At 47.3% G+C, this 21,134-nt stretch overlaps 1 protein-coding gene across 2 annotated transcripts; it reads right to left on the bottom strand.

The window, feature by feature from the left end:
• Positions 1-10,796: 10,796 nt before the first annotated feature.
• LOC127306539 (protein Brevis radix-like 2) lies at positions 10,797-18,736 on the bottom strand. Of its 2 annotated transcripts, XM_051337196.2 has the most exons (7): positions 18,402-18,736; positions 17,881-18,021; positions 14,886-15,029; positions 11,981-12,438; positions 11,750-11,888; positions 11,235-11,659; positions 10,797-11,141 (listed from the first exon to the last, which is right to left on the bottom strand). In XM_051337196.2, exons 3-7 carry the CDS (start codon positions 14,988-14,990, stop codon positions 11,063-11,065), a joined length of 1,206 nt encoding a protein of 401 aa, XP_051193156.1. In that variant the 5' UTR covers positions 14,991-15,029; positions 17,881-18,021; positions 18,402-18,736; the 3' UTR covers positions 10,797-11,062. The 2 variants fall into 2 exon arrangements, with proteins under 2 accessions (XP_051193156.1, XP_051193155.1); XM_051337195.2 differs by lacking the exons at positions 17,881-18,021; positions 18,402-18,736 and adding an exon at positions 15,144-15,263.
• Between the last annotated feature and the right edge of the window lie 2,398 nt (positions 18,737-21,134).

Here is a 21,134-nt window from a genome sequence, read left to right on the forward strand (position 1 = left end):
GAATTGCTAACTAGCAATTATGGGAAATTGGAAGAAAATCATGGAAAGCTTTCTAGCTCCCATGAGGATCTTCTAGCCTCCCATGATAGGCTAAAGTTAGCTCATGAGACTATCATATCGAAGGCAACACCTTGTGAGCCTCATGTGGATACTAGCACTACTACCCAAAATGCTATATTGCCATGTGCTAGTCCTAGTAATTCATCCACTCATAGTATTGCTAAATCTTGTGATGAATTATCTTCCTTGCCTTGTTGCTCTAACAATGAAGGTTCTACTTCCTCTAGTACTTGTGTTGTTACTAACCATGTAGAGGAAATCAAAGAGCTCAAGGCCCAAGTCACTTCTTTGAAGACCGACTTGGTAAAGAGTCATGAAGGGAAATGCAAACTTGACACGATGTTAAGTGTGCAACAATCCCCCAATGACAAGAGTGGACTTGGATTCAAATCCAACAACAAGAACAAGTCCAAGAACAACAACAACAAGAAGGGCCAAGTACAAGTCAAAGACCCGGCCAAGATTGTTTGCTTCAAGTGCAAAATTGAAGGGCACCATGTTAGATCTTGCCCTTTGAAGAAGAAGCAAAAAGGGAAGCGGCCTCAAGCTCAAACTCATATTCAACCTCAAGTTGAAGAAATTCCACTTCCCAAGAAGAATCAAGCCAATGCTCCCATTGTGGAGAAATCTAGTGAGAAGAAGGAGAAGAAAAGAACTTGCTACATATGCCGTGAGAAGGGCCACATCTCCTCTTTTTGCACTATTGGTACCTCATCCAACTCTATCTCCATTGATGATGTTTATTCTCTTTGTAAGGATGAGGGTGGCAATGTGTTTGCCAAATATGTTGGTGCTCAAAGTGGTGTCAAGAAAAGAACCATTTGGGTTGCCAAGCCTATTGTGACTAACCTCTTAGGACCCAACTTAGTTGGGGACCAACAATCCAAAACTTGATCAATAGGTGCTTTTTGGAGGGCATTGGAGACTTGGCTACATCATGAAGAATTAAGGGATCTTCATCATTTATATTATATCAAGCCAAGTCTTTTGATTATCTTGCTACAATCATATATCCAATGTTCCTCCTTGCGGTAACATGTTCTCAACTCATTTATATTGAAAGTTACTCGCCCCTTTGCATGTGTTAGTTTTGTTCCTAACATGTGTTTGTATATGTTGTGCTTCCTAATAGTTTTGCTTGAGAAATCAAGTCTATGAATGTTGGGTTGCACACCATGTATTTGTGTTTGTGTTGGAGCCTCTTTGCATCTTGGTGTATCTTATATGGCTCTTATGAGCGATTAATGGACAATCCCATTTTGGGGGAGTGATATTCCTTTGGGAATTTCATGATCCTAAACAATGTGTGTACATGAGGAATGTCACTTAGAATTGATATTGCAAGATTATCTAGTCGCTATGTGGTATGTCATCTTCATGAGAAATTCAAATTCTAATGTCCATTAATATCTCTACTTGGATCTTTTTGCCTCTTGTGAAAATAAATTCCTTATCACATTATGGGGGAGTAATAAGCTTTGTGCATATTACAAGCCTAGAAAATGTGAACATTTGAGGTTGTGTCACATAGAATTGATACCGTAAATTATCTCTCTCCTATGTGGCATGTTTGCTCAAACAAGCTCCAATTTGCTTAAATGGCTTCATTGCTAATATCTTTGTGGATCTTATTTGTGAAAGTTTTTCTTGGCATGGTTTTTCACAACGTGTCCCTCAATACATTTTTGGAAAACCATGTGCTTCAAGTCATACTATTAATTGCTTTGCATGTTGGTATGAATACTATTAATTGCTTCGCATGTTGGTATGAATACTATTAATTGCCTTGCATGTTGGTATGACTAAATGAAGCTATCAAGAAACTATCTTTGCATGATGGTTAACTCTTATCTTTTACCATATGCTTTGTTCATTGTAAATATGATCTTATGTATACTTACAAACTACCATAGGAAATATTTCCTAATACCTCTTATCCTAGGACAATTGGCAATCTATTATTGGGTAGAAATTTATTGATCATATTTACATTGGCTCTTGTGTTTAAATTGTCTTATTTATTGCCATGAATGTGTTGTGCTTTGACTCCCATGTGTCTTCCTTGCATCTTATGGATCTAATTTGTCTATTCAAACTTTCTTAGCATTTTAGTAGATATAGGTAGCGTGATGATCCTAGTTTTGTGCATTTAGTATTCATATGCAAAATCCTAGATAATGCACTAATCTTGGGGGAGCTCTCCTATATTTGTTAGAATGCTTAACATCTCTTGATCATTATCAAAATTTGGTTTTGGGAGACATAAATTTTCTTTTTGGTACTTTGTGCCATCATAAAAAGTATCGAGGGTTTGGTTTATTTGTTGGAACCTTGCTCTCTTGGGAGTTGGTTATCTCATTCCTTTGTGCTTAGGTTTAATTAGCTTCTTATAATGAGATAAGTCTTTGGAGTCAATCTTGTGTTGATTTGATTCTTTGATATAATTTGGACAACCATTGTCTCTTGGTTTATTTGGTGTTTTGTCCAAATTGTATCTTCCTTTGGTTCTTGAAAGTATTGTGCATGCATATTTAATATATGTATATCTTATGGCATGTGTCACTTTCTTTGATCCAATATATAGGGTAAACTCCATCAAATCCTAATTTGACTAAGATGTGCATGAAATTCAATTTCATATCTATATGCACATAGAATTGTGGAGTTTGTCCTATATGTTGTAGTGTGTCTAACTACTTCGGACCCAATTAGTTTGGGGACCATTTTGTACTTACCTTTGTGTTAGGTACAATGGATATGCATTGAATGCTTGTCTCACTCTTGGAAAGAAGTGGTGACTCAATGGTAACGTGAGGCAAGCTAGGATGATCAACGAACACATATCTACTACATCCACACCAATGCTATCTTGGTAACAAGTATCTTCTCATGCATACTTTTCTTGTATCCAACCTTATGGTTGCATCTTGGCATGAATCTCTTGATTTGCAAATGTTGTGCTTCTTGCAAAAGTCTTAATGAAACCTCTTTATTGTGAATGTGAGTAATTTGAGATGAGTGCATTTGTTGGGAAGTATTTTAAATCATGCTCATGATTCATCCATCCCAACTATGCCTATCTAGCAATTTTGTTGCATATCAATTCCTCAAGGCTCTCACATGTGCAATATAGATGAAAGTGCAAATTTAGTTACTTCTTTTGGTATCCCCGTTTGTGATACTTGTTGCCTTTCTCAAATGCATCCCAACTATCTTCTATCCCTTGTTGATATTTGTGATGTATTTTAGTTGTTTGTGGTTGAAGTTCATGAATGTACAATAAGATAAAATTGAGCCTTTGGCCATGCTATTAAGCAAAAATTCTTATTGGTATATTGCATGACTTCGTCTTGAATATCATACTATTTTTCTTGCGTATCTATTTTGTGTGTGCATGTTTCTTTGTGGATAAATATCTTTGTGATATTGCCCACTTAGAGAAACTTATACACATAAGAGATGATACATCTCCTTTTGATATCTTTTTTATTTATTGCATGTTGATTGGTCATGCCAAGCAATATAATTCATTGAAGACTATGATGATGCTTTTTGCTCATCCTTGTAATAGTCTTATAATATGCTTTATCATGCCTTTCACATATCCTCTTGGTTGAGCCTTTTTTATTATGGTGCCTCTTACTTGTTGCTCAACTATTTGTTTGTTGCAAGTGTTAAGCTTATTGTTCTATCTATGATCTATTGCAAATGTTTGTGTTTTAAATGGTAATAAGGGAGTGAGGATTCCATGTTATGCATATTGTATTCAAATACAACATTTTAATTTATGCATGTACCTTGGGGAGCTTCCTCATTTGATTTAGAGCACTATCTTGTGGCGATCATTAGAGTTTGATTCACTTGGTATCTTTTATTTTTGAATGATATTATGGGAGTGATGATTCCATGTTTGTGCACTTTATACTCTAATGGAAATTGTCTAGTTTTGTGCACAAACCTTGGGGAGCTTCCTCATATTATTTAGAGCAATCTTCTTGATCTTATCATAATATCTATCTTTCTTTTGGTATCTTCCTTGTGGTTCATTTGGTTGCTTGCTTCATTTGTTGAAGCTTCTTGACTTTGTTATCTTTTTGCAATCTTTGATCCTATCTATAGTGTGATTCCTTCCGAATATTCGTCATTGGATATGAGCATTTGATTCCACTCAAATTATGAGAAATGCACACGCTATGGAGGAACTCTCACTATATTGGCCTTCTAAATTTTTCACCCATTTCGGCAATTGGTGCCAATGGGGGAGAAGTTTGGAGGGTTTAAGGGAATTTGGTTATGTCTTTGCTTTGTGCTTAAGCATGTGCTTTTATTGCATTGCATCTTGTTGCTTTGCATAGTTGAATATTTAGAGGAAACTCCACTAGGCTTTGAATGCCAATATATGCAATGAAAGTCAAGATCATTCACACATGCATATATTATGGGGGAGTTTGCTCTATATATTCAACTTATTTGTTACTTCAATTCCTTATATAAACCCTCTCAAAGAGATTGTCATCAATTACCAAAATGGGGGAGATTGAAAGTGCATGGAGCCCCCATGTGTGGTTTTGGTAATTAATGACAATCCCTATGGACTAATGTTTGCATTGAGTTATATTTGTAGGAGTTGTCCATAGGCAATTCTTGAACCATATGTTGGCTTCAAGGTTGCAATAAGAAGAAATTGATGAAGGATATCAAGTGTCAAGTATGTCTTGAAGATGAAGATGAAGTGAGCCCTCAAGCTACTTCAAGACATCAACATGATGAAGAATGAAGAAATGAAGTGCAAGTTCAAGATGAGCCATCTCGAAGAGATCCTTTGCTTGAGTCTTGCCATCCATATGGTGATCATGGATATGTGAAGATGCGCCGAAGAAGAAGCTCTCCCATGGTGGATTATGGGGGAGCAATCCACATGGTGGTCATGGTTATGTGAAGATGCGCCGAAGAAGAAGCTCTCCCATGGTGGATTATGGGGGAGCAATCCACAAGACTTCGTCAAGCAAGCACAAGCAAGAAAGGCGTTCCATCTTGTTGAGGTCAAGATCGTCGTCATCGAGCTCAAGTGGAATGCGCAAGGATAAGGTTTGCTCTTGATAGGGTTTGTTTCTCACCGGTCTCATGGTGTAGTTGGAGACCGGTTTATAGTTTAGTTGCCGTACTATCAAGAGGGCTCTCGAGTGAGTAACTTGATCGTATCGTTCGGAGAGAGCTCAAACCTTTGCATCCTTGCATCATCTTTCTTGGTTGTTATTTGGACCTTATCCATGTGATGTTTTAGAGCTTGTGCTTATTCTCATGACAAGCTCTAGTTCATCGAAACGGATTTCGTGCATAGATCACTTGTTGCGTTTTCGAGTTTGGTTCATCATCTTTCTTGGTTTTATTTGGATCTTATCCATGTGATGTTTTAGAGCTTGTGCTTATTCTCATGACAAGCTCTAGTTCATTGAGAATGGTTTTTGCATGGGCAACTTGTTGCATTTTCGAGATTGGAGGTTTTACCGGTATGTCTTTTAGATAGGTCAAACCTTTCATCATTTGTTTCTATCCTACCTTGTTGGACTATGATGTTTCTATGCATATTGTTGTAGAGCTCGTTGTTGTGATTTCAACGAGCCCAAGATCATCGAAATCGGAGTCCGGATGCAAAAGTTATGCCCGTTTTAGTTTTGGTGTTTCTGCAGTTTTCTTAGGCCGGATATTTTGGAAATATCCGGGCCGGATTATCCGGGCCGGATATTTCGGAAATATCCGGCCCCCGAAATCGTCTAAGGACCGGAAGAAAAGCAGCTCTGGATAGGGGCCGGATTTTTGGCCGGATTTTGTCCGAGTTTTGTCCACGAGGCCGGATTATCCGGCCCCCGGATAATCCGGCCCCAACGTGGGCCGGCACATCCGGCCCCGTTTTTGCCCAAACGGCTCGATTTTCTTGGGGGTATAAATACCCCCTTCTTCCTCCTTGGGCTGTGCTTCTCTCACTCTCTCTCCTCCATTGTTGAACTAGAGAAGCTTGCTCCATCTCTCAATCCCTCCATGATTCTTGCCCCCATTTGAGGGAAAAGAGAGAGGAGATCTAGATCTACATTTCTACCAATCAAATCCATCTCTTTGTGAGTGGAACTCTCTAGATCTTGATCTTGGTGTTCTTTGTGAATTCCTTTGTTCTTCCTCTCTTATTCCCCCAATAGCTTTTGTAGCTTTGTTGGAATTTGAGAGAGAAGGACTTGAGCATCTTTGTGGTGTTCTTGCCATTGCATTTGGTGCATCGGTTTGAGTTCTCCACGGTGATTCGTGGTGGTGAAAGCAAGAAGGTTGTTACTCTTGGGTTCTTGGAACCCTAGACGGACTCTAGGCCTTTGTGGCGGTTTGTTGGGAGCCTCCAATTAAGTTGTGGATGTGTGCCCCAATCTTTGTGTAAGGCCCGGTTTCCGCCTCGAAGGAAATCCCTTAGTGGAACCGTGACCTAGGCCTTTGTGGCGAGGGTCACCGGAGATTTAGGTGAGGCGCCTTCGTGGCGTTCGGTGTGTGGTGTGAGTACCGCATCTTGGGGTGAGGCCTTTGTGGCGTTGGTGTGCATCGAGCAACCACACCTCAAGGTGAGCCTCTTGTGGCGTTCGGGAGCACTAAGCAACCGCACCTCTCCACCGGAGATTAGCACTCGCAAGAGTGTGAACTCCGGGATAAATCATCGTCTCCCGCGTGCCTCGGTTATCTCTATACCCGAGCTCTTTACTTATGCACTTTACCTTGTGATAGCCATCGTGCTTGAAGTTATATATATCTTGCTATCACATACTTGCTTGTATTGCTTAGCATAAGTTGTTGGTGCACATAGGTGAACTCTTGCTTAGAATAAGTTGTTGGTGCACATAGGTGAACCATAGTATATAGGCTTTGGGCTTGACAAAGTAAACGCTAGTTTTATTCCGCATTTGTTAAGCCCATCTCGTAAAAGTTTTAAATCGCCTATTCACCCCCCCCCCCCTCTAGGCGACATCCGTGTCCTTTCAATCGGGCCATCCGGGCCCGATCTGGGCTGCTAGGGGCGGCGCGGCTGTGCAGCTGAGGGCGGGCGCGACGGCAGGGCGCCGTGCCCGGGGCACGGTGGACGGCCTCGCGACGTCGAGGTGCTGCCTCCGGGCCGCGAGGGGCGCGTGTTGCAGCGCCGGGATGGATGTGGTGGCCGTGTTGAAGACGGGGGTTGAGGGATGGAGGATGTCCGGCCTTGAGCACGATGCAGGATGTCGCGACAGGCTCCGGGCTAATGCCTTGTCCTCGGTGGCTGGCCGGCCGGCAGCTGGCCGAGGCCGACGATGGCGACGGCTTCGGACGCCGCTCCCTTCTTGAAGGCATTGCCGAGGTGCTGTTTCTCATCCTGTCTGGGAATGCTCCGGGGTAATCCCTAGATCCGACGTGATCGGTCGATGGCGGCGCTCTTGCGTCGTCTTCCCTCTTGAGGGCATCGATTTGGAGCTGCTTAGATCGGAGGGACCAGTGGAAGATGGTTGGTGTTGGCGTCGTGGGCTGCGTGGCAACGATGACAATGGTGAGCGGATCGGAGTTGCGGTATGTCCTTCGTCACCTCTGCCATGATGGTGAAGTCGGAGCTGCGAGGCGACTTGTGGCGACGATGCCACTTGATTGGTGCTTGCGTCGGTGCAAGGCGTGCAACTCTCCTATGAAGGTCACAGTTGGAGTCGGAGCTGCCTCCTCCCCGATGTGCTTGGGGGTCGATTGTTTGGCATAGGCTCACTTGGGCTTCGACGTCTTTTGCGGCGAAGGTCTCGGTGGTGGTCGTCTAAGGTGAAGTCGGAATCGCTGGCTCGTGGAGGAGTGACGACGATGACGCTCGATGGCATCCTCAACGATGGCTTTCTTCTCGATGGCGTGTGTGCTTTGTGTGGGTAGCCAGGTTGGCCGGGGTGCTCAGTGTGTGTTGTTGGTTTTCGCCCGATTTTCTCCTAAAAATTGGGCACTTTCTTCTTAATTAATGGATGAGGCAAAGCTTTTGCCTCCGTTTCAAAAAAAATAAAAATTCTATGAGATATTTTTCTATGATGGTTTTAGATTTGTAGGATTAATTTTTATAGGTTTTTTTGTGATTAATCATACACACTAGATTTTATACTAAATTAACATCCACTCATACTTTTTTTTAGAATTATTTGGTTTTTCTCTGTATTTCGATGTTCCCTTACATGTCATTTTGGAGAGATGCGGGTTACGAAGAAGGTCTCCCAAGCACCACGAAGCCACCACGAAGCCAATTGTTCTTCTCTGAGCAAATTCCACGAAGGACAAATGCACTTTTCTTATGACTAGCTTTTCCTCCACTCCTAAGATGGCAAGCTCCACAACTAGTTCACAATCTCCACAAAGGAGAAGTATGGGCTCATTCACAATCGTCCATGATAAGGTCATCAGAGCACCAACCATGAAGCCAATTAGGAGGTCACCCTCCGAGAATAACAAGCTCACCGTGTCTCACTCAAACGAATCGTAATAAAGAGTTCAACACTATGCAAGAATGCAAAGCAAAAAACATCAACGATGTTGAACTCCTTCACACTCAAATCTCACCAAAGTAACAAGTGCTAGGAAGAAATTCGATAGGAACAACAATGGCGAAGACCTACTAATGACTCCAAGATCTAGACCCCAAGGATTCCCCTCACTTAGATGAGGAATTGATTGGTGAAGTTGTGGATCTAAATCTCCTCTTCTAATCCCCTCAAAAATATGCAAGAATCATAAAAGGGATGGAAAGGAATCAAGCTTTTGAAGAACATCAATGGAGGTGTATTTTCGTGCCCAAGAACCCATAGAAACATTGGAAAGAACTATGAATCAAAGGAGACCTAAGGATATGTTCCTATGAATCAAACAACATGTGTAGGAAATTTTCCTATCAGATTCAAATCCTACACAATTCCTATGAATCAAAGGAGCCGTAAGAGATTAAATAGAAATGTGGGGAGGTGTGAAACCTTCCCCAAAAAACGTCCAAACTAGAAAACACAATAGAACATGGGTGCAAATTCAGTTTTCGATGAATTTGGGCTTGTTGGAAATCTAGCAAGAAGATCAAGAACCTCAGATAGAGAAACATCAAGAAGAAACAAGAATAAGGGTATGCAAAGTATGCAAAGAATTGAACTCCCTAAGACGATGTGATCAAGTTACCCAACCGAAAGCCCCTCTTGATAGTGTGAATATCTATCATATAGCACGGTCTCTCAACAATCACCTTAAGACCGGTATAATGAAAACCTAGAAAGGCCATATCTTTGTCTTGTGCATCCTGCTTGATCTTGATGGTAATGCTTCAAACTTCATTCAGAACAGAAAACTTCACATGATCATTGTTGCTTCGTGAAGACTCGTAATTTTGTCCCTCATACCCCACTATGGGATAACTTCATTAAGCCACATCTTCACATGTCCATTATCACCAAATGAGCGCCAAGCTTCAAGGAAATGATCTTGTCGAGATGCTCATCTTGAACTTTCCCTTTCTCAATCTTGATGACAATCACTACTTGATGTTATCCTCTCGTAGGTTATATGAGATCTTTACTTTTAATGACAATACAAAGACACACATATGATGGTTAGTTCATAAAGCATAATTGATAAATCTTACCATACCACAAGATCCCATGATTCCATGTGCTACATTATTTATGCTTTATGTGTTGATCAATTTGAATCCAATCTTCGCTCTTAGTCTTGTTGATCATTGTAGCTCCTAATGCTTTATCATAATATTTTGATCATCCATTGTTTAACACATAAGCTGCATCATGGCTAAATTGAGTTTCGCACAAGAACTCCACCTTCATTTATTCTTCTTGATCATATCATGTTCATGTCTTCAAATTGATGATCTTGATGGCAAGACTCAAGGTATATCTTTATCTTCATGACATATATGCTAGTATCCAATACATGGTCTTCAAATAATAACTAGCGACTATTCCTTCATATAAAACTTAACAAAAATATTAGTTTGTAAAGTTTATCATTAATTTCAAAAAAAAAAAATAAGGGCAATATACCCTTACACCGACTAAACCTAGTTGCTCTGCGAGCAATTGCCAAATGGGTTTATCTAGATATTACGGCTACCAACTCAGAAGCCATCCAATGTATGATGGTGCAATATGTATGGACATCGCTTATTTTTTTCCATGGCTTGGCACTCCACCATGGATTTCGTGCGTAGCACGTCCTGAGTCAAAACATCTTGAGTGTTTGATATTAATGGTCCAAAAGTCATTCTCTAGAGCTTTGTTGATGGTTCATTTTCTTCTTTTTGATCCTTTATAAATGAGAGGGGATATGTCTTTCGGCCGCCTTCCATTTAGCCAAGGGTCCTCCAAAAAGCTAGCCCTCTTCCCATCACGAATGGTGACCTTTGTAGCCGCCGCAAAAAGATCCTTGTCAAGCATGGTGCAAGAGGTGCCAAGGCCGGATATTTTGGGTCATGAAATTTTGGTTCACCTCTTGCCAGGAGATTAGGCTTTTGGAAGTTTATATCGGTGGTGTTGTAACCTTAGGGTGCTAAAACTGAAACCTTGCTTGTTGGTTCTCCTTCTGTATCAATGAATTAAGACAACTCTTTTTTTTTTGCCTTTCTTTCGAAAACAAAAAATGACCAAAATATCAGCAGCAACGGCCGTGAGGCATCATCAAGTCCAGGGAAATCAACAAGACATTACACAGGCATGTAAAACATACAAATAAACAAATGAATATTACTGTTCAGCAAAGATGCAGACCGATCTTAGGCGATGCCATTTTTACACAAGCAGCAGCAACCTGGGCCTACCGCGTCTGAAACCAAAGCATAACTCTCTCTGTTCACTCTGTAGAAACTAGACTTTTAACAAACTGCAGTACCGCTACTTAAGTATCACACCATCACTCCACTCTAATCTAGTACACGACTCATCCTGGACCTGACTGACGTACGTGTTAGCTTCTGTGTGTCTCGCTACAAATACTGCGTGTGTATCCGGTCCCGGTTCTGCTCCCACCACACCTTGGCCCGCTCCTCGCCGAACTTCTCCCGGCTGCAAACCACACAACACGGCAACGATTGACCTGATTAGTTCACACAGTTCAGCAAAGGTGGTCGATCTGCTCAAGGTTTATGGCGGGCGTGCCTGAAGCGGACGCGGCGGAGCTCCCGGGTGCCGTCGCCGAGCTCGCGGATGGTGATGTGGACGCCCGGCTCGTCCTGCTCCACCCACTCCGTCGCCTCCAGGTCGCTCGCGTTGCTCACGGACACGGACGCCTCGTCCAGGGACGACGTGGTGGCGCGCGAAGGGTCGTACGGGCCCGGGGCGCCGGCGCTCGACGGCATGGACGACGCACCCGCGCCCGCGGCGGAGTTGAGCATGTTGAAGTGGTGCGCCCACACGTGGTCGGACGGGTCCGGCACGGCGGTGGACGGGTAGCACGTCGCCCGGGCCGTGGACGCCGCCTTATACGAAGTCGTCCGGCCGATCGTCCTCGCCGTCGCTGATGGTGGCAGCATCACCACTGGGCTCTCCCTCGTCGAGCCAGCGCGGGAGTAGAACGACTCGCTCTGCGTTGCAACCCCACAATTTCAAATTATGATCAGCACACGGATGGATTGGACTCCGGGTTCACTGCTAGATATGGCGGCTGAACTGACCTGCATGGCGTCGTCGACGGAGGACGACGGCGTCGAGAGGCCCTGCTGCCGGAACGTCTGCACGTTGTACAGCTCCACGACGCGGTCATAGTTCTCGCCCCACCACCGCTGCGCCTCCCACTTGTTGAACATCTCCCGGCTGCATTTTTTCGTCGATTCGCTTGATTAGTTCATTACTATTCAAGCCTAATCACTTCAGGACACGGTCAAGAAATATCGATCGGCACAAACCTGAACCGAATGCGCTTGAGGTCGTTACCCGCGCCGCCGGGGATGGAGACGAAGGTGATGTGCACGCCAGGCTCGACCTGTGCCGTCCACTCCCTCGGCACGCGGTCTTCCTCCAGGACAACTGTCTCATCATCATCATCGTCCTCCTCCTCGTCCGCCTCCCCGATGCTCGGTATCCAGCTCGTACTCGGGTTTCTCGCGTGCGTCTGGAAACCATGGTTGATCTTGGGCATGTCCCACGTCGATGATGGGGCGGTGCGTGCCGCTGTGCTCGACGTTGTTCTCATGTAGCTGTATGCCTCGCCGGCACCGTCAGACGTGAAGCCCGAGTCGTCGACGACGCCCGGGTACGCGGCAAGCCGGCTGGAGCGGTGGAAGCGATTGCCTCTGAATGATGGGCTCCCGGTGGCCTTGTAGTGCTTGCCGGAGCCAGAGAACTTGAGCACCATGTCCTTCAACTGAAAACACATTTGCAGAGGAGCTCCCTCAGTCAGGTCAACAGTATCGTATGACAGAGCACAAGATATCTGAACTGAGCATATTAATTGATCTGCTTGATTAGGACCCAACAAAAGCATGGAAGAAAGTGAAGGAGCACCACATTATTTTGCCAGGGTATAGATAAATATTCAGACAGACGTTTCTTCCAACATCGGTGTCGTGAATCTATTTATTCCACGATCAAACGTATCACTCTAGTATATGTCACCATGGCTATCTTTTTCTTCTTTCGGGAAATCTCTAGAGACAGAGATAGGAGCTCCGCATATCATTAAATACAATACAGTACGATTTACGACTTTACTAATGAAAAATAAGTTAGCCGCCATGAATACAACAAGGCCCAAATCATTGCCATGAGTTATTTTTACGCAATCAAACATCCCTCTCTAGTTTCCTGCCATCAGCATTACTTTTTTCTCTTCTTTTTCGAGAAACTTCCGGAAAAAGACAATAACTCTGAATTTCATTAAAAATAGGACTGGCCAATTAATCAACAGGAATCACTTGAAATCCATGAACAAAATGGGCTCAACAGCCTAGCCAAATTAGGTCTGATGCCCGACGCGTCGACAACACACAAACACGATGGATGCTACAGACAGATGCAATTATGCATCACCAAAACATGGACAAACGATAGCCGGAGAGCCCATAAGCTCCACAAAACACAAGACCCACGCTCTGCCAGAGCCCATGACAAGACAATCCTGAGCCAGCAAAATGCATTACATACACCCTCAGCCGTTAGAGCCAGACCATTGCCCTAGACCCCACAACCACGACAACAGTCGTCACCGATCACATAATCACATTCACTTTGGTTATCAAGTGGGGTGCGTGCGTCCTTGCTCGGAGCTGCAATGTCGATGCGCAGCAACGATTGATCAATCCCATGAGGCAGTTTAGTCTTTAAGCAAAGACTCAATTATAACAGCAGGTAGTTAATGATGGATGCTGCTCTGATTAGGGCAAGACACGGCACATTTTTGCCTAGCAGAAGGCTAAAAAGCACAAAGGCCAGCCGCACCACCACGGTGTCCTAATTAATCCAGCTAGGACATCTTCTGTCTGAAGCAAGGAACAAATAAGCACCGCCCCCAACTCAAAGCAGCACCGCCCCCAACTCAAAGCAGCACCGCACCTGGTGCCGATCATGATAACCCCAAGGAGGGGGTGATCCCATTACGCATGTTCAGAAACAATAATGCGTGTGGAGTTTGCTTAACATCTGTACTTGAAAAGATGGCAAAAGGAAAAGCGTGCACGATGCCAAGGACGGTGGACACTCGAGGCATGGCATGATCGTGCAGACATGCTGCACCGGGAAGGCAGTCCCGGGCTGGATCTAACTCTCACTGAAGCCTAGCCTAGCAAGGCCCGTGTAAGGACCACAGAATATGGGCTACGGGCTACGGCCCACCTTTATTCCTTGCGTGAGCGGCAACGTTCTGGACTCGTGCAAAATAAAGATATTGTATTGGCTTGGAAGAGTAAAGCCCAGGGTTAAATCAGCCGAAGAGTACCTTTTCGAGGAGGGGAAGAAGATACCATTAGCAGCACCTAGCGTGGTTTGCTATCTTTTTAGGAGCAAAGAGGATAGATGAACGGTAGCAAAAGCTGGAGGGGAATGTGGGGAACAAAAGTGACAAAATCAAATCACATCCTTCTGCAGAGCCAGAGCGTCCAGACTCCAACAAAGCTTGGGATGGGTGTGGTGTGGGGATGCATCTATCTAGGAAAAGCAGCACCGCGACGTCTACTCATGTTCGCCTGGGCCTTGACCAACTTTGTGGAGGAACGTTTTAAGAATTTGAGCGAATTGTCAGTATCATGTACGTCCATTTTGAAAGCCCTTCTTTTCATGGAAAAAAAAGAAGAGAAAATGCTGTGTACTGCGTTGCTCCCTCTGTTCCCAAGTAGTTTCAGAGGCTGACGGTATGGTGACGCTGACGCCAAGTAGTTTCAGAGGCTATTCACATCGACTGATCAATGCATCCCATGGTACGTGGTAGTACGATATACTTGGCGGCCAAGTGCAAGGGAAAGCAATTGCAGAAGTTCAGCTCAGGAGAGTAGCTCGGCTATTCTTCCTTCAGATCCCATTCAGTTATTTCTACCAATCGATCTAGTAGTAAAAATACCAAAAGCTGGCAAAAATCAAAGAGGAGGCGAATTTGTGGCGTCTAGCCCGTGCGAAGGCTCTAAGTAATGTAATGCCGCGAGAGTAGTTGCTTGTAGCCGAGACGGGTTGTAAACTTCTAAAATCTTCTCCTTATTCAATGAAAATGGTAAATCTTTTGCCTTGTTTCAAAAAAAAAAAAAACAAGAGCAGGCGTATCTATGAATGGGACAATGTCAAGTCTAAGGTAAAATGTGCGGATGCTAGTACTTGAAGACATACCTGCGAGGTGAGAGACTTGCTGGCGTCTCTGCCGTGGGGCGTGGCCGCAACCCGGCCGCCGTCCTCTCCGCCGTCCTTGGTCGAACACGCGATGCATGCTAGCATCTTCCTTTCACTACGCCCCACCACTCGATTACCTCTTCCCTGCATCGTAGATACATATAAGATGCAAGCACCCGACAGATTCTCAGCATCACGCTCCAAGCCAAAGAGAAAACGAAAGCCAAAGAGAAAATCGAAGTAGTTCACGGCCCGTACGGAAAGCACATGAGCAGAGCAGGGACATGCACTGCAGACCATGCGAGCAGAGCAGACGAGCCGCGTCCGGCCGGCATAAATTCCGAGTCAGAGAGTGCCGGCGACGCAGCGCCGGCCACACCACACCGCGCCCAAATGCATGCCGCCTCTGGCGCCGGCCGCAGCCTTTCGGGCTTCCATAAAACCCACCGGCCACCAGCTCGCCGCAGGACAGCGACGCAGCGGCGACCGACGGATAGATAGAGAGAGCTGCAGGCGCACGCGCGCGCGCCGGCCGGGGCCCCATTGGAACGTACTGCGCATGCATGTGTGCACGCGCCGGGCGCCGGGCCGGGTCTAGCAGGCTAGCCATGTCGCTGTGGCTGCTGCAGGACACTGTCGCTATGCCAAGTCTGTCTCTCTCGTCGGCTACTCCCTAGGCACCACGGAGCAAGGAACCGAGTCAATGCGCGCGGCAGCGTCGATTCGAAGCGGTGCTTTTGTGGTACAGGCTACGCGGTAGGCTGATTCAGTGCAAGCGTGGATGGGTGGATGTACGTATGATAGGTACTGCTGGATCACTGATGTACCACCGGTGTGGGATCAGTGAGCTAGAGGTACTAGGCTCAATGTAGAGTATTCATTCAAATACTTACCACTGTAGTACGAATTGATCGGTGCTGCTGGAGAAACTGGAACAAGTACAGCGCGTGCAGAGAAGGTTCTGCGTAGATCTAAGTGAATCATCGCTGTCGAAGGACCGGGAAGTAATAAAGAAGATGAAAATCAATGACAGCGACGATAATTCTGGGAGGAAAAAGAAAGAGCAAGCAATAACGAACAGTGGTACTAGTACAAGCCACCCTGTGCGTATGTTGGTCCCTGTCTGCTTGGGAGCCTACAAGACAGGAACTATGTGGATGTACAAATTGCCTGGACAGGCCCGTGAGGCCCTTTTGGGCCCAGGGCCGTGGGGAAGTTCTCAGCCACTGACAGTGGGTCCCACTAGAGAAATGGCCAATACAGAAAAGACCACTACTCAAATGGAACCTCAGTCCAACATTGCCACTTCCCCGGAGCTAACGTACCAGTGTCACAGTCACAGAGATAATAATCAGATAAAAGAAAAACAGAGATAATCGAAAGAAGTCTAGATAACCCCCCTAACTATTGGGTTTGGGATGTTAAACCCCCCTAAGTTTGGATTGGAGCACTTAACCCCCCTAAGTATGAAATACCAGGCAAAATACCCCCTAAGGCTGTTTTGGTAGCTGTTTTGGTGCGGATCAGTGGTTTTGCCGCCGGCCTGGACGTCTGCGCCGCGCACGCCGGAAAAACTTGCTCCTAACAAGCTTTCCTCAATCTCCGGAGGAGTGGCTTTCTTTCGTTGCCTTGCATTTGTCCAACCTGTGTGGTGGCCTTTGCCACTTTCCTCTCTCAGATTCCCACCGGTCACCACTGAACCAAAACCACCAAGAGCGCATGGCCGGAAAAACTTCGCAGACCCGATGCCTCTGTCGTCCTTGTCCCCATCCGATCACGGGGAAGGGAGCGCCGCATCAAGCTCTCCGTCCGTTCTGACGATCAGAGTCTATGACGCTCGGGATCGTCTTCATCGTCAAGGTCTCCTTCCCGGGCGCCGGCTAGGCGCACCGTCAGCACGCCGATGTCTCCGTCCACTCCGGCCACTGCCGGCTCGCCATCGACCTCTCGGCGAGCTACCGCCTCCTTCTCGGTTCCGCCCATCCCCTTCTTCTTCGCCTCGGAAACGTCATCTCCGTCCCGACCCGAGTTTGCATGCCATGGCGCCATGGCCGCTGTGCCAAGCTCGCGCATGTCCGACATTGTTCCACACAAGCACTGGGCACGAGCACGTCGCGTATCTGCGGACCACTCCGGCATGTTAAGCACACGGGCGCGCCTCCTGTTTTGGGTCGCCGTCTCTGGCTTAATCCTCCATTGTTTTCTACCGCCGCTGACCTTCTCTGTTTCCCGTCGTGCTCCCTGCCGCATCCTTTGTCTTGGTTTTGCATCACCAGACCAGCTGGCCAAGGCATCCATCGATTCAGGAAGCTAACATCGATCCATCACTTCACTGAGCAGCACCACGCTACCACCAGCGCATCGTCGCTCCCTTGTTCCCTTGATGCACACACACATCGTGCGAGCCAGCCGGCCGTCGAGCCATGCCCTACTTCTCTTGGTTCAATACAGCACCACGTCGGTTAGCACCTTGCGCTACGCGCGCGCACGCAGCACCAGCATCCGCCGCCGGCCGCCCACTCGAGTCGAGCAGCTCCAGCGCGACGCCGAGCGCGCCCGTCTGCTCCTTGCCCGCTCCCTGCCGCATACAACAGCAACAGCAGCCTGGGTCCGATGGTCTCAACAGCTGCCGCGGAGGGATCGTGCGAGAGCGGCCAACGAGAGGTTCGGCGGGCGCGGGACAACGCGTCTCGTCCACGTGCCGGGAAACCGCCATCACGACCACGGAAAACCGCTAGTCCACGGGCACCAAAACAGCCATCGTTGGCCAGAGGGGGTCATTTGCCCGGTATTCTATAGTTAGGGGGGTTAATTGCCCCAATCTAAACTTGAGGGGGTTTAACGTCCCAAGGCTAGTACTTAGGGGGGTTATTTGGACTTCTTTCGAGATAATCAGATAAACGTCAAGTATTCAGTTTTCCTAGTACTGACAAGAAGATGAAGAAGCAAACCATGAATTGGATACGCATGACGGCAAACGAGGCAAATAGCTTACCGGTTAGCAGGCGCCCATCAGCTGTGCAAACTTGTCGATCACTGCAATGCTCCCGGCGACGCGGCGACAGTGGCGGCGGTATCCGTATCCCTTTCGCTCGCTCACCGCTGCTGCTTCTGTCCTGACGCCGGCCGAGGTGATCTGAAGAACAGGGAGCAGAGCAAATGGGGGAAGATTATAACTATACGGAGTAAATGCGGAGGTTTGGTGCGCAAATCAAACGAGATGCTGAGTAAAGAAAACGGAGGAGAGCAGTCATGATTGCGGCGAGACGGTGTCGACGGCACGGGGAAAAGGCAACAGTGGGAAACAATTGGATTGCCCCCCAATGGACCCGGGAAAAGGTTGGGGATCTTAAATGATCGGCGTCGCAACGAACTCGATGCCACCCAGAAAAGGGGAGTGGGGGAGATGAGGCTGGCAATGGCGGAAACAGAGCACGAATGCGGAACGAAGGGTAAGATCTCCTCGAGGGGAGGGGGAATAAATAAGAAGTTCCAGCATCGATCTCCATTGCGTACCTTGTTCTTCTTCTCCGCGCCGCTCAGGTGGAATGTTGAGAGCAGGAGGAGACAGATCCTCCAATGCGCGCGCGGCGGCGAGATCACCGCGGAAACTACGCACGCGTCGGCCGCCGGAGCTATCTGCTGCCGCCGATTGAACTGGCGAGTAGGAAAATTCTTTCCTTTCTTTCTTCTCCGCGAGAGGAGGATCGATCAGTGGGGGGAGGAAGCAGAGAGAGATGTGGTGTGGGGGCAGGAGCGGAAGGGGATCCCCGGATTCGCTCCCGGCCGTCTGATCCGCCCCGGAAATCGAGCGAATGCGGCAGCCAAAGCACGCGCACGCGGGCCGAGCGGCGCGTCGCCCCAGTATTTATATAGCGATCGGTCGCCCCGCCCCGGCGCCGGGGAGGTCGGTCACGGTCAGTCGGTCAGATGATCGGCGCCGTCCGTGTCGGCCGCGACCGCCAGGATGGATGCGTGGCACTGGCAACGGAGGCCATGGGACGGGCGGATTGGGGTGGGCCAGCCGCTGTCCCCGGCGCCACTGTGCACGCACGGCAGGGTACGTACTGCCGGAGTTGTGGAGGAGCGGGGCGTGCGCTGGACCGTCGTGCTATCGGCGGTCGGGATGAGGGGTGTCGCCGTGTCGTATCTGCCGGACACACCAGCGAGCCGGCGTGCCGGCGCACCATTGCTGAGTTTTCGATTTTTGTGCTCGTCGATACAAGCTGGTTGTCGGGGAATCTGAGATCACGCCAAATCTATCGCCGTATGCGTATTCAGTATGCTACTCTAGAAATATACCCCGTACTAGGTGAAGATACAGTGTGTTAAATTGTTAATCAGTTTTCTGTACGATGGGCATAAAATTACTCCGTGCAACCTCTGTTCGCAAATAACTGACACAGCTTTACCAACCCGAAATGCGCTAGATACATCAGTAGCTGCTGCATCTCGAGTGGACCGACGTTTTGGACTGAACATGCCCGTTTTGTTCCGAATGGACACAAGGTACCAAACCTAGTCTAGATACCCGACGTAAACGGACCGAGACGTGCGTGCGGAAAGACCAATTCCCAACCCAAATATTGGGCTGGAAGTGTGTTGGAGCGGACACCACTCGCGTCAGCTCGCGTCCACCTCTTCTACTTTTGAACGTGTCGCACACTAGTCACGCCCTCTCCTGCTACTCGCACCAGTAATTCACCGGTGTCGCTTCCAAGCCCTACACTGCAATGGAGGAAGCCGTCGGCACCATGGTCCCCGACCCTACCATCCACACCACGTTGCATAAAGACTTGACGTCGGCAAAGATGGCCCCAACTCCAAGAAACGATGCACCCAGCGTGGCACCGTGAAGGCAAGGGTGGCCGAGGCAGCCGTAGTCGCCAAGAAGGAGGCCGAGCTCATCATGGGTGCATGCCAATGCTAACATCAAAATCTTCGCCTCCCAAGTCGTCGTCGTCGTGATTAAGGGAAAGGTGCTAAAGGCTAGCGGGGGACGCCATGTGCCTCTTCGACATGCTCGTTCACGTCTGCAAGACAGCCTGTGCAACCACTTTCGCCTGCAGGACCAGCGGGGACGCCATGTTCCTTCTACCATGTTCCGGCATCTCCTTCCTAGCCCGGTGGATCGCAATCTTCGTTGTCGGAGGTACTGTTCTTTGCAGGGGGCAGCCCTGTTGTGGCTTGCCTCGACCTCAGCCATTCTCTTATGACATGTGATTTAGGCCAGGGACAGGCAAGGGGCCACAAGTGATCCCGCTGCAGAACATGCATGTGCCCCGCAAGCTATTCGAGGGAATTCCAGGGCCGACGCCGGCCATCTCGGTATGGTTTCAACATCCATTTCCTTCGTCCATTTGCAATTGACAACAACTTTGTGATGTCCAATTATGAGTACGACTGCTATGTCGAGAACATCGAGGCCTACATGCACTGCCTGATCAATGAGAACAACCAAATGGGACGATGGTATGGGGACTAAGCAAGACACCCAATGACATGGGGTAACCACGACAATACCCATACGTGATGGACTTGAGTTTTGGGAAAGAAGCGTAATGGTGGTTTCGACGGCGTACAAGCATGACACACAGGGGACAAACAAGATTTTACCCATCTTCAGGCCTTCAATGGAGAAACCCTAGGTGTTGCTTGTCTCCTTGTATTATGATGATGATGATTATTACAGGGAGTCACCAAGGTGGTGAAAGTGGTGTTGATCTAGCGTAGCTAGGGTTTGATGTATGTCTCTCTTGTCTCTCCTCGACTGGCGGCCCCTCCTCGCTTTTATAGACGAGGAGGTCCACCTTCTTGGTCTCTATCGCGGCCTTGAACGAGGGGGTCTGGTCGGAGATCTACTTCTTGGTGGTTTGCATCTCATCCGGATCCACCACGGCGTTGTACCCTTGCAGCTCCTCGCCAGAAATAACTGACTATGCGAACGTGGCTTCGCCTTCTTCGCACTCTTGAGCCTTCTTGAAATCTCCAGATACAGTGATCATACCGTGAGGACCTGGAATCTTGAGCTTTTTGTAGATATATCATGAACTTGCATGGAACTTGTGGTATGTTGGCCTACCGAAGATCACGTGGTAGGAACTTTTGAAATGCACAACCTCAAATGTAAGTACGTTATCCTCTCGCCGTAATTATTAATATCACTGAAGCCCACATGAAGTTTAATGTTGCCTAAGGAGTTTGCCTTTTTATTCGGAACCACACCATGTAATTTCGTGGTGTTGTGCT

This window comes from Lolium perenne, chromosome 6 (genome assembly GCF_019359855.2).
Source record: "Lolium perenne isolate Kyuss_39 chromosome 6, Kyuss_2.0, whole genome shotgun sequence".
Taxonomy (NCBI): Eukaryota; Viridiplantae; Streptophyta; class Magnoliopsida; order Poales; family Poaceae; genus Lolium; species Lolium perenne.

Excerpts from the sequence above, each read along its gene's own strand:
- LOC127306539 (XM_051337195.2), bottom strand. The coding sequence starts at position 15,185 with ATGGTCTGCAGTGCATGTCCCTGCTCTGCTCATGTGCTTTCC. Across the intron at positions 15,030-15,143 it reads GCTCTGCTCATGTGCTTTCC|GGAAGAGGTAATCGAGTGGT; the intron begins GTACGGGCCGTG and ends TCTACGATGCAG. Across the intron at positions 12,439-14,885 it reads GCAAGTCTCTCACCTCGCAG|TTGAAGGACATGGTGCTCAA; the intron begins GTATGTCTTCAA and ends ATGTGTTTTCAG.